At 37.9% G+C, this 17,859-nt stretch overlaps 1 protein-coding gene across 1 annotated transcript in view; it reads left to right on the top strand.

The window, feature by feature from the left end:
• Positions 1 to 17,859, top strand: part of LOC142655347 (sodium channel protein type 2 subunit alpha-like) — a 99,174-nt gene that overhangs the window by 76,580 nt on the left and 4,735 nt on the right. Inside the window, exons 17-26 of the mRNA XM_075829390.1 lie at positions 83 to 547; positions 5,601 to 5,736; positions 6,057 to 6,211; positions 7,037 to 7,210; positions 7,689 to 7,811; positions 10,535 to 10,816; positions 11,932 to 11,985; positions 12,999 to 13,140; positions 15,032 to 15,132; positions 17,388 to 17,658. Coding sequence (XP_075685505.1) covers positions 83 to 547; positions 5,601 to 5,736; positions 6,057 to 6,211; positions 7,037 to 7,210; positions 7,689 to 7,811; positions 10,535 to 10,816; positions 11,932 to 11,985; positions 12,999 to 13,140; positions 15,032 to 15,132; positions 17,388 to 17,658 — 1,903 coding nt within the window. The remainder of the gene's footprint in view (positions 1 to 82; positions 548 to 5,600; positions 5,737 to 6,056; positions 6,212 to 7,036; positions 7,211 to 7,688; positions 7,812 to 10,534; positions 10,817 to 11,931; positions 11,986 to 12,998; positions 13,141 to 15,031; positions 15,133 to 17,387; positions 17,659 to 17,859) is intronic.

Consider the following 17,859-nt stretch of genomic DNA (forward strand, 5'->3'; position numbering starts at 1 on the left):
TGGAACAGTTGTTTTTTTTTTACATTCATCTACAAGAGTCACTTAATTTTTTAATATATACCTTTTTTCTTTTTAATTGTAGGTGCTAAACTTGTTCTTGGCCTTGCTATTAAGCTCATTTAGCTCTGACAATCTTTGTGCAAATGAGGATGACATTGAACTCAATCACCTTCAGATCGCATTTGGCAGAATACGGAGGGGCTTGGCTTATGTTAAAAAATACTTACAAGAATTTTTCCAGAAATTGTTTCTGAGCACTAATAATGATGTGGATAGTGCAAAACAACCCGCAGAGCAGACAATTAAGTATGATAATGGAATTTACACAAATGTGGAAGTGGAGAACATAAAAAACCGAGGTCCTGGTAAAATTATATGTGGAACAACAATCGGTGTAGTCAGTGTTGTTGAAGGGAAAGTTCCTACAGCTGGTAGCAACAAACAGTGCCTCATCAATGCAGTGCCTATTGCTGTTGGAGAGTCAGACTTGGACAAACAAAACTCAGAAGACTCCGGAAGTGACAACGACACTGATGATGATAAAGAGGTATGCCTTGTAACAAAGAAATTAACTAAAACTTGAAAAATCTTGTAACTCATTAAAAAAATAATACGTTTATACTGTATTTTCTGACCACTTGAGAAAATAATTTTGCAGTCTACTAATAGGCACAAGTGGATATGGCATTTAATAAGTGAATATAAATTGTAACTAATTCGCAGATAAACATAAGAAATATACTTTTTATATATATATATATATATATATATATATATATATATATAAAAATTGTAAAAAAAGATTATATATATATATATACATAAACAATTGGATAAGAATTTTATATATACTTATAATGCGTAAAACTTATATACATATACATATATATATATATGTGTGTATATATATAATTATATATACATATATATATATATATATATATATATATATATATATATATATATATATATATATATATATATATATATATATATATATATAGTGCTAGTTATAAAGATCAAATAGTGGATGGTATCTTGAGTGTGGTTCTTAGCAATTGTAAAATTACCTATTGACAGCTATGGGAGAGTGTTGAGAACATGCTCTTTTGTCATGTTCAGTATTCAATGTGCTGGGAGGGGGATGAGGAGGGAGGAGAGCAAAGCTGTCTGCCTCCAGTTTTATAACAGGATTACAATGAAGGGTAGCAATGCTAATAATGATATGACTACTGACCCACCCCTATTGTTCAGAGCACAAGTTAAAAAGTGACAGGAAGTGTTAGCCTATTGTGAGCGATCAGCGACCAGTGTAAAAACTGATATATTTCAGGATTTTTTTTCAACAGAGTAATATAAAAATATAAAAAAACCATAAAAAATGTATAAAACCTTCAATTGAACAACAGATAATCTTTAAGTAGTCCTATAAATGACCCCCTTATTCATTTTTATAAAGTCCAACAGTGAAGAATGTATTCTCAATGTACTTTGTATGATACAAATTCTACAATACACACAAATATTGCACACTGATAAAATAATCAGAATGTATTATGCATGAAAATTGGTGATAGAATCTTTTCAATGTATCTTTCTATTTTGTCAATATTCTCATTTGAATTTACACAGCCATAAATTGTTGAACGTGTCATATTTTGACTTTTATTGCTTCCCCTTCTCACTTCTCACAGAGGTAACCCCAAGTTGAAGCAGTCAAGAATTCAGCTCTGGTGTTTATTTTAACAAGACAGAGCAAGGTGTCCAGTCAAGTAATATATATGGTTATGTTACTGATGACTATCGGTCTGCATGCTGCTCAGCTATGGGCCTTATCATCCATTGCAACTCAACAAGGAATATGCATAGCTGTTCCAAGTGCTGAACTGTTTAACTTTACCATAGCATGATCATGCAGGACTGGCAAACCTACCCTGTTTTGTGAAGCATTGAATGTTCTGGATGTTCACATGACAGGTTCGGCAGTTGCCACTCTCCATGGTGCTGAAATGAATCGAGCAGCATGTCGCTTTAACCAATCATGTTTTCCATCAACGAACAAGTTGATGTTGTTGTCTCCGGGCTGCATGTAGTAAGTGGTTATTGATGCCACTATACATTAACAATGTGCATGCCATGGGGAAATAAATTACGAATTAACTGCAAGAAATGCGAAGTCAAAATGCAAAGGGCGCATGCATTATTTTTATAACATGATTTTCTATCTAAAGCCAAAACAAAATTCCAGAAGATAAATAATGCAAATTGTGTCCAAATTGGATTTCTCAGATTATACCTTATTTAGATCCTTAGTAATAATGAATGAACCCTTCTTGCATTTCCTGTCATAACTTATTTACATATTTACTTGGTTTAGTTGTGTTTAATTGAGGTTCGAAAACCTTTACTTGTTTATGAATTTGCACCCTCATTTTTGTAGAATTTTAGTCACTTTTTAGGGTAAGAGACCCGTTATGACCGACAAACCGATAAATTAGTGATTGTACCATGATATCTCAATTAAATTCACAACAGATGTTTGCTTGCTTGCTTGAATACAGTGGTTGGGTTAATATATATTTTTTTTTCACAGGTGAAAATAACAGTACAATAATGCAATATTTTATTATAATGCTCTCAAAGGGGCCCCTCAGAAAGCAGTCGTAGATGCAGTATTGCTTACTGATAATTTATCAAATCTATTTTATCTACTGAAAATGACATAAATTAGTGCACTGGGTGAACCTATAACAGAATTAATCTTGATCCTCTTGATTAATGACTATTATGTGTGAATTATAGGGAATATTGGCCTTACACATATAGAGCAGAAAGGGAAATTGAGCTCCATATTAATGCAGATTTATATGTTATTTAGGATCTGTGGAAAGCAGAGTGACAACCCCTATGGGTACAATAGTAGCTGCCAGTGGTGTACACTGAAGAGAGGAGCCCTATATCAAAGATCAAAATTCCTCCTTGCCCTTTTTATGTCGATTGGGCTTATTCCCCAGTTGTCTCATAAGGGCAACCTCTTGTGTAAAAAAACAAAAAAAAAAAATGTTGACCCCGTTAGTCAGCTGGTCAATGTGGGTTTGGTTCATGGAACACCCGGCAATCAGCTATATCATCTGACTATACATTTTCCCAGTTGCGGCTACTGTAGGAGGAATGTAGTATTGCAAGGTACCCATTGGCTGAACAATATTTTTCTAAGCATTTATTATTAGCGTAACAAATATCCTCTGCTCTTGAAGTTATATTTGCGTAATAGAATACTGCACATTCTTCTTGGTCTCTTCCACTTCTGGTAGTTTCTCACTCTTGAACTTTGTTCAGCCTTTTTGGATACACTATGTTACTCGTCTATCTTGTAAGTGGTACATACATTTGTAAGCTATATAAGTCTGTCTGGTAAGTTTTGTGTAACACACTGGACTGGTTGTCGCACTCATTCATACGGCGGGTTATTGCCTGAACTACAGTAAGTGCCCCTAGTAGCTAACTGAAGAAGGTTTTTAGGAACATGTCAGAACCAGCAAAAAAAAGTGCTAAAGGGGTTTTCCAATGAATAGATGTTGTAGGTTTGATTTCCACTGATCCCTACAATGAAGGGGCTGAGGCACCTTGGGCACTTTCTCTGCACAGCACCTCCCCTGACCAGTGGCTGTGCAGTACAATCCTTTTCAAATGAATGGCGCTGAGAACTTGCACAGTGCTCCGATTGGAGCTCCGCTGTGCAGTGAAAAAGGACAAAGTAGTTATTGCCCTTTAATTACAGGGACACAACTTTATTCTAGTGATCAGTGGTAGTACCGGTGGTCAAATATTCTAAAAATCTGATGATGACAAAAATCTGATCATGATAACGCCTGTCTATATGCCTTATTACAGAACATGGACGTCATATAGGGGAATCCTTCACTCTGGACTCCCTCTATGAGCCAGAACAGAGAGTGTCTATATAAGAGCAGCTCTTACTTTGGCGGACCCATCCATGCTTTACATGCTCAGACACTGCATTAGGAAATATATAGAAAATATATATTAAGGGGTTCTGGTTACAAGACAACCTCTTTAATTATGGACTTAGCAGATAATAGAATGTTCATAATAGCAAGTTAAATAATGGAGTCATTAATATCATTAAAAGCTTCTCACCAATGATCCCGCTAAGTCTTGGCAGCTCCTGAACGGAGCAGTTTGGGAGCACGGCAAGTCTCCATCAATGGTGGGCGATCTGATGACGAAAAGTAATACCCCTAGTAAATGCTTATATAGCGACTAAATTAGAAAATAAGAAAACTTATTTTAAATTCGTTTTAATTACTTCTTTGCATACTATAATATTACAAGTCCACCAGTAAAATAGACGACAGTTATAAACACCAATTATAGGCATCAATGAAAGAATCCCTCTCTTACACCACTGTCCCTGTAGATAGCATCACAGAGTCCCCCTAAAGAAAGCGTCACACAGACCCCTGTAGATAGCGCCACACAGACCCCCTATAGAAAGCGTCACACAGACCCCTGTAGATAGCGTCACACAGACCCCTATAGAAAGCATCACACAAACCCCTGTATATAGCAGCACACAGACCCCTGTAGATAGTGCCACACACACCCCTTGTAAATAGCATCACACCCCCTCCCTGTAAATACTGCCCCACACAGCCCCCCTGTAGATACTGCCACACACAGCCCCCCCGTAGATAGTGCCACACAGCCCCCTGTAGATAGAGCCACACAGACCCCTACTACAACACTGCCCCCCTCCCCTTGTATATACTTTCACACAGCCCTCCTACCCTTATATATACTGTTACACAGCAATCCCCCTCCCCATGTATATACTGCCACACAGCAACCCCCCCCTCCCCTTGTATATGGTGCTACACAGCGATCCCCCCTGTATATAGTGCTACACAGCCCCCTTGCTCCTAGTATATACTGCTACACTTCTTCCCCTTCCCCTTGTATATACTGCCACACAGCAATCCCCCCTCCCCTTGTATATAGTGCTACACAGTCCCCTCTCCCCTTGTATATACTGCCACACAGCAATTTCCCCCCAGTATATTTCCACACAGAAATTCTCCCCCACGTGTATATACTGCCACACAGCAATCCCTCATCCCCTTGTATATAGTGCTACACCCCCCCTCTCCCCTTGTATATACCACCACACAGCAATTCCCTGTATATTACCACACAGCACCCTAAAAAAAAAAAAAAAAGATTGTGCTTACCTTATCCCGCTCCCGCGACGGACGAAGTACTACACTACGGGACACATGCGCATGCCTGTAAAGTATTTCCCAAATATTTACCACATTTTTTGAGTTTAGCCTTACACTTCATCTATTGTAGACTGTGTATAGCTTTTATAAGCTAAGCACACTTCATGTCTATATAGATTTATCATTACAGGTCCAAAACTGAAAACTAGAATTATTGTACCTCGAGAGTGGCCAGTCTATGTAAGATTCCATTGGGGAGAAAATAGAAGATTGATTTGTCTACTTAGCATAGAAAAACACACTATAAAATGTTTGTTTGGGTACATAATATCATATAATTGATGGGTTTTATTGCAGAAGGACAAACCTTCTAGTTCCAGTTCCTCTGAGGGCAGCACAGTGGAGTTAAGACTACCAGGAATGGAGAGAGAAGATGAGCTCTTCGGCCTTGACTATGAGGAGGCTCTTGAACCGGAGCCATGCTTTACAGATGGTATACTCACTTATTACTTATTATCAAATGTTGTTAAATGCTTGATTTTAAAGTGAACCTCCAACTATACAAAGTATCACTGCTCCCACCTAATGTTTAAATCTCATGGTGGGGGATTGAGCAGTAAGAGTGGGCAGCTCTATATTTAAAGCAACCGTACTAAGCTGGAAGCCTCTCCTACAGAGCCCCTACTAATTATAATTACTACACTCATAATGCACCCATAGGGCTGTATTAGCAGACCGTTGGTAGGACGAATCGGTTTACCAAATATTATTTGCCTAATACTTTCTTCTCATTATTATTATTATTCTCGTCAGGCTGTGTGAAGACATTTGCATGCTGCCAAATAAACGTTGAGGAGGGAAGAGGAAAAATGTGGTGGAATCTCAGAAAAACCTGCTACCTTATTGTTGAACACAGCTGGTTTGAATCATTTATAATCCTCATGATCCTACTTAGCAGCGGTGCCCTGGTGAGCACAACAGTTCTCATTTCAGTCAGAAAGCGTAATCATGCTTATTTCATTATATTTCTGAACAATGGCTTCTTAAACTACAGAATAAATGCTAAAAAATGTGAAAGCTATCTATACCTTTGGAAAAAAAACATTTTTTATTTGATTATATCAATGTCTTATATGTTTTTAACTAACTTTATATAAAGTTTTATTAAAAAATGTTTTTACTTTTTTATCCTGTACACATAGAAGCAGTATTGTTCTCTTTTAGCCGATTTAATCAGATCGGCTGAACTGACGGCTCAGGTGAGAGTGGGTCCTATATGTCTCTGACATACAGAATCCAGCTAATATCGATGTTATAAACTTAGATGTGATCGATATTAGCTGCATCCTATTTGTCAGAGATACGCAGGACCTGCTCTCAGCCAAACCGGCAGTTTAGCTGAACTGACGGAATCGGCTAAAAGAGAACGATACAACATCTATGTATACAGGATACATAGAAGCTGTATCGTAAAAAGTAAAAAAAAAAGCCAATTTTAAGGTTGCTTACAAACACATAACACATTAATTTAATTTAAAAAAATTCCAGCATTTATTCGGAATTTTAATATTTATACATTAACTGTTTATTTTAGGCCCTGCCACAGGCTCTTTGGAATTCACGTTCTAACTTTGACCAACCAACTTTAATGTTGTTTCCTCTCAGTCATTGTTTTTTGTTTTTTCTGTGCCTGCATCTATTATTTGTTTTTATATATTTTTTACATTTAGTGGTTTTTTTTTAATAGCATAGCTGTGATATAGTGTCATATACTTTACAAATTACATTTTCAGGCATTTGAAGATATTTACATAGAAAATCGTAAAACTATCAAAACAGTACTGGAATATGCTGACAAGCTCTTCACTTACATCTTTATCTCAGAAATGCTTCTGAAATGGGTGGCCTATGGATTTGCAGCATATTTTACTAATGCCTGGTGCTGGCTGGATTTCGTAATAGTAGACGTAAGATTTACGTTTTATTCCATATATCTTTGCAAACTTCATTAATATTTAACCATTGGAAAAGTTTTAGATGACAAGGAACCTCTCCAAAAACTTTTACTATCAAAGTACCAAAGTATACCCAGCTGTTCCTTGAGGTTGCCCCCCCCCCCTGAGACAATGTGGGGCATTATAAATATTTATGTATAAATATTTATGGATATAAGGACTAACTAAGACCACCATGATCCCCACTGATCAATCTGCTAGGCATCAAAATAAATCAATTAAGTGAAAAGTAATTTACTAACAGTTTGACATTTGACTACACTACTGGACTCACATGTCTATGTGAGGTGCAAGGGAAACCCATGTGCACCTAGGCTGTAAACCCTTAAAACACCGGCCACTTAGCCATCCATAGAGTCTGCTGCTCCTACTTGAAAACATCAACAAAACTTATCATTGAACTTATAACTGTTATCTCTCTCTTTATTAGATATCCTTGGTCAGCCTTATAGCCAATGAGATGGGTTGGTCAGATTTAGGGCCAATTAAGTCACTAAGAACATTAAGGGCTTTGAGACCTCTGAGGGCATTGTCTCGCTTTGAAGGAATGAGGGTAAGTTTACATCATAAAATAAATATGTTCAATTAATTTGGGGTATCCTGGTTTGGTTATCCCCAGACAACATAACAGGCCTGCCGAAGATAAGCTAAACTCAGGGCAGCCCTGCTGCTGAGCCCCCTCGTGATCAACTGTAATGACCTGAGAGTCCTCTCTGCACTTGTTAATAGAGGGGGTATAACTTGGTCAGAAGGGACTGATTTTAGTTCACAGATGATTGGATTCATATTAGGTTCTCTTCAAACTTGCATTCACTTTCCCCAACCAATGTGTTCTTCCCCTATGTTTTTCCTTCTATATGGATTCACTCCTGGCTTGGGCTAAAAACACTCCAATAGTGGACAATTAGAACAATGTTATGTTTTTATTAGGAGCTGTTTGAAATTTTTAATTATATTTAGACTAAATGTTTATAAACTAAATCTATGGAGACCTCTGTGTAAGCATTGGGCAGTATAGTTTGGTTTGTACATTTTTGCTACGGTTGGTTTCAGACCGCCGTAATGTGGCCGCATTGTAGCGTTCATATTACGGACACCTGGACCTCCTGTGGTTCAAGTGAACCAAACTTAGGTCCTCATAGTACCCTATAATTTAAGTTAGACTCACTTAATCTGCGGGATGTCCGGGTGTTGCAGCCATAATACGGACTCTTCAGCCGGCCTACAGGTTTCAACAGGGTACAGTTTAATAGCCCTGAAAAGTTTCCTCCCTGCCATATTTATGCCAAAACTTCATTAAATTTTTTGCAAAATATATAAATGGGAGTCATTTTAAGAATACAATTAAGATACTGTGACTATAATATACAAATTATAACACATACAGTGCAGGAAATAAGTATTTGATCCCTTGCTGATTTTGTAAATTTGCCCACTGTCAAAGACATGAACAGTCTAGAATTTTTAGGCTAGGTTAATTTTACCAGTGAGAGATAGATTATATAAAAAAAAACAAAAAACAGAAAATCACATTGTCAAAATTATATATATTTATTTGCATTGTGCACAGAGAAATAAGTATTTGATCCCTTTGGCAAACAAGACTTAATACTTGGTGGCAAAACCCTTGTTGGCAAGCCCTGCAGTCAGACGTTTTTTGTAGTTGATGATGAGGTTTGCACACGTTAGATGGAATTTTGGCCCACTCCTCTTTGCAGATCATCTGTAAATCATTAAGATTTCGAGGCTGTCGCTTGGCAACTCGGATCTTCAGCTCCCTCCATAAGTTTTTCGATGGGATTAAGGTCTGGAGACTGGCTAGGCCACTCCATGACCTTAATGTGCTTCTTTTTGAGCCACTCCTTTGTTGCCTTGGTTGTATGTTTCGGGTCATTGTCGTGCTGGAAGACCCAGCCACGAGCCATTTTTAATGTCCTGGTGGAGGGAAGGCGGTTGTCACTCAGGATTTGACGGTACATGGCTCCATCCATTCTCCCATTGATGCGGTGAAGTAGTTCTGTGCCCTTAGCAGAGAAACACCCCCAAAACATAATGTTTCCACCTCCATGCTTGACAGTGGGGACGGTGTTCTTTGGGTCATAGGCAGCATTTCTCTTCCTCCAAACACGGCGAGTTGAGTTAATGCCAAAGAGCTAAATTTTAGTCTCATCTGACCACAGCACCTTCTCCCAATCACTCTCAGAATCATCCAGATGTTCATTTGCAAACTTTAGACGGGCCTGTACATGTGCCTTCTTGAGCAGGGGGACCTTGCGGGCACTGCAGGATTTTAATCCATTACGGCGTAATGTGTTACCAATGGTTTTCTTGGTGACGGTGGTCCCAGCTGCCTTGAGATCATTAACAAGTTCCCCCCGTGTAGTTTTCGGCTGAGCTCTCACCTTCCTCAGGATCAAGGATACCCCACGAGGTGAGATTTTGCATGGAGCCCCAGATCGATGTCGATTTACAGTCATTTTGTATGTCTTCCATTTTCTTACTATTGCACCAACAGTTGTCTCCTTCTCACCCAGCGTCTTACTTATGGTTTTGTAGCCCATTCCAGCCTTGTGCAGGTCTATGATCTTGTCCCTGACATCCTTAGAAAGCTCTTTGGTCTTGCCCATGTAGTAGAGGTTAGAGTCAGACTGATTAATTGAGTCTGTGGACAGGAGTCTTTTATACAGGTGACCATGTAAGATAGCTGTCTTTAATGCAGGCACCAAGTTGATTTGGAGCGTGTAACTGGTCTGGAGGAGGCTGAACTCTTAATGGTTGGTAGGGGATCAAATACTTATTTCTCTGTGCACGATGCAGATAAATATATATAAGTTTGACTATGTGATTTGTGTTTTTTTTTAAATATAATCTATCTCTCACTGGTAAAATTAACCTAGCCTAACATTTTTAGACTGTTCATGTCTTTGACAGTGGGCAAACTTACAAAATCAGCAAGGGATCAAATACTTATTTCCTTCACTGTAGGTGGCAGTTGTTTTTCAGTTTTATCATGGTTTTTCTACAGGTTTCCCCATTGACTTAAATGGAGAAACTTCAATTAAAAAATGCGACCTTGGTTTTGTCATATTGTACCACAATACCATTTTCATTGGAGAAATTGTAGAAACCATTGTCTTTTGCCATGACTTTCTGCTGCACCAGTGCCGCTATGTGTGAAAATACCCTTACAAGAAAAGTGGTTGAAAAAAATGTATTTTGGTATCGTATCCTACTTACAGAACATATCCATTCATTTTATTTTTCTCGAAATTTCAGGTGGTTGTAAATGCACTGGTTGGGGCAATTCCTTCTATCATGAACGTGCTGCTGGTCTGCCTTATATTTTGGTTGATTTTCAGTATAATGGGAGTCAACCTTCTTGCAGGAAGGTTTTATCACTGTGTTAACACTATGACTGAGGAAAATTTCCCTACCTCTGAAGTTAATAATATGTCAGAATGTAAACAACTAGAAGCTGCATACAAGACCGCTAGATGGCAGAATGTGAAAGTCAATTTTGATCATGTTGGAGCAGGATATCTTGCTTTACTTCAAGTGGTAAGTAACATATTTATCCCCTTACGGATGTAATATTACCCTTTATAAATATTAGGAATTAAAAAGGTTGTTAAACACTCCATTTACTTTCTATGGGGCTACTGGAGATAGCTGAGAGCTATCTCCAGCAGCCCCATAGAAAGGGAATGGAGCGATGGCTGAGCATGCATAGTTCTGCTTCATTCACATAGGGTACTCGAGGGCTCCCGTTCTTGGGATCGTTGGGGGTCCCAGTGGCTGGACCACCATCGAACAGACATTTATCACCTATCCTGTCATCTATTATGAGAAAATCCCTTTAAGTCAGCTGTCTGGCTAAGAAGTCTAGAGCGCTCCATAAAACATCAGCCTTAGCTGCTTTAAATCAGTTTCTCAGTGTTTGTATGCCAAGTACCCCCTAAGAATTTTAAAAAAAGTAACCCATAGGACTTGAACTCTGTTTTAACTGTATGTGTGTGGGGGGAGGGGGGCTGCTATCCATGGAGCCAGTCACTGTGCTCCCATACAAGTGTCAGTGACCCTCATAACAGAGCCAGCAACGGTGTCCCAAACAGTCTACCAAAAATTGCCTGCCACAAAACGCCCAGAACTGCACTAGTTACAGCATCTCCAGGACAGAGTCCACAGTGCATTGATCGATTTCCAGCCACAGAAGCACAGTAGCTGCGCCACAGATAGCCTGGTACCTGAGGATTGGGACCACCATGAATCTCAATATGAATTGTACAATAGTTTTATTTAGACAGTGTATTCTACTGTTATTAGATTACTTTATCTATAGAGCTGTTATTTGGTCACTGTATGTTGGTATTATTTGAGCACTCTATTCTAATATTTACTTAGGCTTTGTGTGGCACTGGCAGTGCATAGGCACTGTACAGTGTATTATTTTTGCAGTGTATAATTGTGGAGGCACTGTATGACCATATTCCATACGGTGTTGGGCGAGCAACGGTTACTACACAGGGCATCTTCCTGATAGCGATCAGCTGATGTTCTGTTGTGAAGTGCCTAAAATGTATTTTAATTTGTAATACTATATAACATAACATTGCATCAAGTTGATGACATAAAGTAACGTATATACAGTATATAACAATTTCTTTTTTTCAAAGGCTACTTTTAAAGGATGGATGCCTATTATGTACGCAGCTGTTGATTCACGAGGCGTGAGTATATTTATTTTAGCTCTGTTTTTGGTGTGACTGGCAAATAAGTAGCACAATAAATTTGCGTGATTAGCTATAGTGGGGCTTCAGAAAATATTACATACACATTTCTCTTAATGGCCTTTTTTTTCATCTTATTCACTTGTAATAACCTCGTTGTGGCATAATCTTGATGCCTTGTACCCATTTCATGATGGTGAGACAACTTATATTGGTTTGTCTTATTTACAGTAACTTCGTAAATACATTGCATTACTTATCTTGCACTGATCCTGAGTTACAGTCTGTATTACACTCCAGAGCTACATTCACAGTTCTGCTTATCGTCATTGGAAACAGTTGACAGGCTTGTTGTCAGACACATACCTATTAGTTTTATCTAAGCTCCTATAATGCAGTGTTGTTTCCTACATCAGATAACTGTACAGTGCCTGGTGTAAAGAGCACACTTCGTATAATGCAAATTGCCAGAACAAGCTTTGTGTAGACATTGAGCCAGCAGGAAATGCTTGGATATTTTATTTCTGAGGCAAGCAGTGTTGTGAATTCAGCTGACCTTCACATATCCTTCATACCGCACAAACGTACCGTTTTTCACAGGGTTAAAATGGTGCGGGCCATTTATACTATAGTCCCCAATTCCCTTAATGTTCAGAAATGTCTTCAGTCACCAAAAAATCCATTTAGTATAAAACAATATATAGAAGACAGGGAGGGTGGGGAGTAGGGGGATGTAGCTGCAGCTTTTCAGTCAGTGTATTAGTAAAGCAGAATGAGGGGTGCAGGGGAGGGGGAAACATCTAATGTTCTCACAATACACAGTACAGCTCTTACATCACACCAGAAAAGGCACAGATAAAAAAAATATGTGCATTTGCATTTGCCTTTTTTAATCATTGCTAGAATTCAGTTGTTTTTTACTAGACAAATGCCACTGCTGCATCTCGAATAAAATGCTATTTTAATTGATTGACCTTGATATATTAATTGTATGTGCTTCTTTTTTTACATAGAAAGACGAGCAACCCAAATATGAGGATAATTCTTACATGTATTTATACTTTGTAGTCTTCATAATATTTGGGTCCTTCTTCACCCTGAATCTCTTTATTGGTGTTATTATAGATAACTTCAATCAGCAGAAAAAGAAGATAAGTATTCCAGTCTTGAAATGGTAGATAATACTATACTAGTGGTCCGAAAATACTTGATGTATGGGAGCCAAGTGTTACATTTGTTATTTAGCTCCACCAGCTTCTTTCTTTTAAGTTCTAAGGTCATATGAACGACATAGAATGGGGACTACCAGCTCAGTACTCTTTCAACAGACGTATAGACAGATGTGGAACATAAAGGATATGTATACCTTTGAATCAAAAACAATGTTTTAAGTGATTTGCAACGACTTTTAAATAGATTTTTATTAAAAAATGTTGTTACTCTTTAAAATACAGCTTCTATGTATTCAGTATACATAGAAGCTGTATCGCTCCGTCATAGCTCGGCTGAAAAAAACATTTTAATAAAAGTGAATTTTGCAAATCACTTAAAGGGGTTTTCCCATGAGATCATGCTGTGCTGAGTACAAATGAACATGAATGGAGAAAATGTATGACGCTGATTGGTCACTGATTGGTCAGCGTCATACACTTCTCTTTACAACGCCCACTTGGTCAAAAGTTAAAAACCGCCCAGTTGGGCATTAAGAAACGAATTAGCATAAATGTAAAATTGCTCATAACTTGCTCAAAAATTATCGTTTATTAAAATAAAAACCACTGTTGTTATCTACATTACAGCACAGATCAGATTATGTAGGAGATAGAGCATTTATAATCGGGTGACAGAGCCTCTTTAATGTCTGATCGGTGGGAGCCTGACCACTTTGACAAGTGCCTACCACTTCAACAAAGTATCAGTTGTCTTCTGACGACTTCTTTCGGCTTTTTCTAGGCAACTGTATGGTAGGCCATTGGGCTGACCATGTGGCCTCTGGAGAAAATTCAAATAGAGCCAACAGGAGATGAAGTGGCAAGGCACATGCGCAACGCCACTGCGTTCTCGTGATCATCACAATAGTCAGGCCCTCCCCCTAATCAGAAACAAACGTCCTAGTGATATGCCATCAATGTATATCCTGAGACAATGCCTTCTAAATGTCCACTATTACTTCTGCTAATAATAGTAATAATAATAATAATAATAATACTTGTATTAATAAAGTGAATATAAGATATAAAAAATGTTCTTAGGAAAAGGACAGAGTAGATAGAGGGAGCTATATTAAGCCAAAGTTTGTGTACTCACAAGCTTTAGAAATGTAAATTTATGTAAACCTAAAAAAAATACAACATATAGTTCAAATAAATCCACAAGTAGAGTTGAATATTAGCTTTACTATTTTAAAATATACCTGTAAAATTACTATCGGCACTTTAAAAAGTAAGGAGGAAAGAAATAACTCCTACCTCCGAACAAATGGTGCGTGGGCATCCTGTAACAAAAAGTAATGGATAATCCATGTAATATTACAACAAAGTGTAATTATACCCCAGCGAGATATGACTCTTTATCAAACGTAATGCATAAAACACATATAAATGATCCCAGAATCATGAAGTCATACCATGCAGTGGCTTATTAGAATAACCGAGAACCACATCTCCACAGCTTCGTAGGAGTGTAAATCTACCTGTTTCATAAACTAAATGTATTTCTTTTATGGAATTCACATTTTCTTCAAGGGTTTTATGGTTTCAGCTCCATACAAGACACAGTTCTAATACCTGTACTCCATGACCAGGATAGATTTTGTTCCCCTGAAGTCAAAACAAGAGAGGTACCTATTGAATGACGGCAAGCACAGATTTGGACAATTATGAGGAGTTAATGCAGAAAGTATATAGGAAAATCAAATACATTTTCATTGCACAATGAATAATCTTTATCTGCTAAAAGCATAGTACAGAGGAATCTCATCTCTAAATAAAAAGGGGAAATTAAGTTTATATTTTGAGTTATGATTTGGTTTTAATCATTTACTTAGGAGGACAAGACATCTTCATGACAGAAGAACAGAAGAAGTATTACAATGCAATGAAGAAACTTGGATCCAAGAAACCACAAAAGCCGATCCCCCGACCTAAGGTGAGAGTGTAAATTCCAATGAATAATTACATAATATTTCATTGTCCCACAAGGAAGGAAAAAATGCTGCAACAAAACAAAATATCAGTGCCCTAAATTTAAGGAAAAGACAAAATAGCTAAAAAAGAACAAAAACACCTTATGTATTCTGCATCTAAGTATAAATACATTTTGGATTAAAATAGGTTTCTATAAAAAAAATAATACAAAAACACACTTCAGTGCATTGTTGGAAAGTAGAAATGACAGTACTGGCATACCCATAGGAAATAATTAAACAATTAAGCCACAACCTTACTCTAAATAATACCTCTCATGTTGAAACTTACAGTGGGATGGCTGTATGGAAAACTGTCTGACACCACCAAGTCTGTTAACTAAAAAAAAGTTTTGGGATCCTGGTTTTGAAGTTCTCCTGGATAGGCTTTGAGTCTGACCATTTAACTCCATATTTTGTGAATTCTTTATTTAATTTAAGGCCAATTGGATCATTTAATCAAGAAATTTCAGCCCAACATGTCCATAAGCATTCATATTTGACATTGTCACAAAGCAAATGTTTGACATCATTGTTGTGTGCCTCATTTTCCTTAACATAAAATGTACAATGTTCATTCATTTTGAGCACTAGTCCTTTCGTTGTCAAATGCTTCCTCTACTTTCCTTCAGAAAGTGTTAGGCTGGATTCCCTAAAAGCTGTGGAATTTCCTCAACAGAATTCTCTGCGGAAAGTCCGCATAATTTACAGTAGCAGCAAAATGAATGAGATTTAGAAAATCTCATGCCCACGCTGCGAAAAAAAGTCAGTCGTGCGGAAAGTGTTCTGCAGTGCGTTTTTAAATTCCGCAGTATGTAAATTTATGGTGCGTGTTCTGTGCAAAGAGGCTGCGTGTTTGGCCCATAGACTTCAATGGGGAGTAGAAATTCTGCAACAGATTTAAGTTGTTGCGGTTTTTACTACGTTTACGCTGCGGAAATGCAGTAAGAACTGCTGGAAATCCACAGGTGCACATATACTTTGCTATAACCAATGTTTAACACTAAATCCGCGGTTAAAACGTTTCCGCAGCAATATGAGCAGGAAAAACTCACTATTTGGTGCGGATTTCTGTGACAGATTTACCAGCGTTTTTCTAGAGATTCTGCTGCAGATTTTCTGTTGCAGAAAATCTGCAGCGTATCCTGTGTGTGGGAACATACCCTTAAAGGTGTTTTCCAGGACTTGCATATTGGTGGCCTAACCTAAGTATAGGCTATCAATATCAGATCGGTGGGGAGCCGACTTCCTGCAACTTCACCAACCAGCTGAGTAGAAAGGCCGCGGCACTTCAATCAGCACCGCATCCCTTTCATTGTTTAACAGACACGGCGCTGTACATTTTGTAGCAGCTGTGCCCGGTACTGAAAGAAAGAGCAATAGACAAATAGACAAAGAGTAGCACAAACAACTGCACCCCTAAACGGATTGCTGCTCCCTGCCCCATCCTTTCTCTCTTAAACCCACTGATATGCCTCTATTATGGTGCAAGAGTTGCTTTGCCCAAGTTTTGCATGACATGACTGTCACAATAGGGCTAATTTTATTTGCCACACACACATATATGTACTGTAAATTTTATGACTGCATAAATAACAAACAAGGTAAAAAAAAAAATTGACAAAATCCAATTATTTATTATTCATTTTTTAGAGGGCAATAGCAAAATTGTGTTTCATGAAAAAATTTGTGAATCTCCAGTAACATAAAAATAAGCTCACCCGTGGCATACGTAGAAGAGAGGGGCCATATAGCATAGAATAAAATTGGCTCCTCATCATAATGCCGGGTTTTGCCTTCCAGGATAGAATGACCTGCTGTTTCCCCCTCCAGTCTCGTTCAATGACTCTTGGGTGAATACCCCACGCGCTTGTTTGCTAACAACGCAGTTCTTTGGAAAAAGTAGTCCTACGCAGTTACTCACCACCCAGTATCAAAGGGGATAGGATGACGAGGGCTGCGCCCCTCTCTCCAAAGGCCCTATAGCAACCACAGGAGTTATCGGATAAAGCTGCGAATGTCTGAACAGTAAATATTGAACGTGTAGCTGAGTAAACTATATAGGTAGTCAGCATAAGCCCCCTAGCCATTCATTGCCAGGCATCTTAAACCCAAAAATGATTTACTTTGTGTGCCCAAGAGTAACCAGTTTCATTGTTTGTTATGTTCCTTATTTACAAATATATTTATAGTGATACTCATTATTTTATCTCCACAGAATGTTTTACAAGGATTTGTTTTCGACATAGTCACAAACCAAATATTTGACGTCATCGTCATGTGTCTCATTTTCCTCAACATGGTAACAATGATGATCGAGACTGATGACCAGAGTAAAGAAATGGAGAACAACTTGTACTGGATTAATATGGTCTTCATTGTACTCTTTACCGGTGAATTCCTTCTCAAACTCTTTTCCCTGCGCCATTATTATTTCACAAGTGGATGGAATATATTTGACTTGGTTGTGGTCATAATCTCTATTGTAGGTAAGACTCTGGCATACTTTCGTTGAATTGAATATATATGTCAGCTATATCATGGTGCTTATCAGTCTAGGGAGGTTACAACAACAAGAACACAAAACAAATACTTACAGGGATTTTCCAGTTAAATATGTTATACAATTTTCTAATGTACTTTGTGTTTCAATTCCTCGCAAATTTACAAGATCTCAGCCTGTGGTTATT

The sequence above is a fragment of the Rhinoderma darwinii genome, chromosome 6 (assembly GCF_050947455.1).
Source record: "Rhinoderma darwinii isolate aRhiDar2 chromosome 6, aRhiDar2.hap1, whole genome shotgun sequence".
In the NCBI taxonomy this organism is placed as follows: Eukaryota; Metazoa; Chordata; class Amphibia; order Anura; family Rhinodermatidae; genus Rhinoderma; species Rhinoderma darwinii.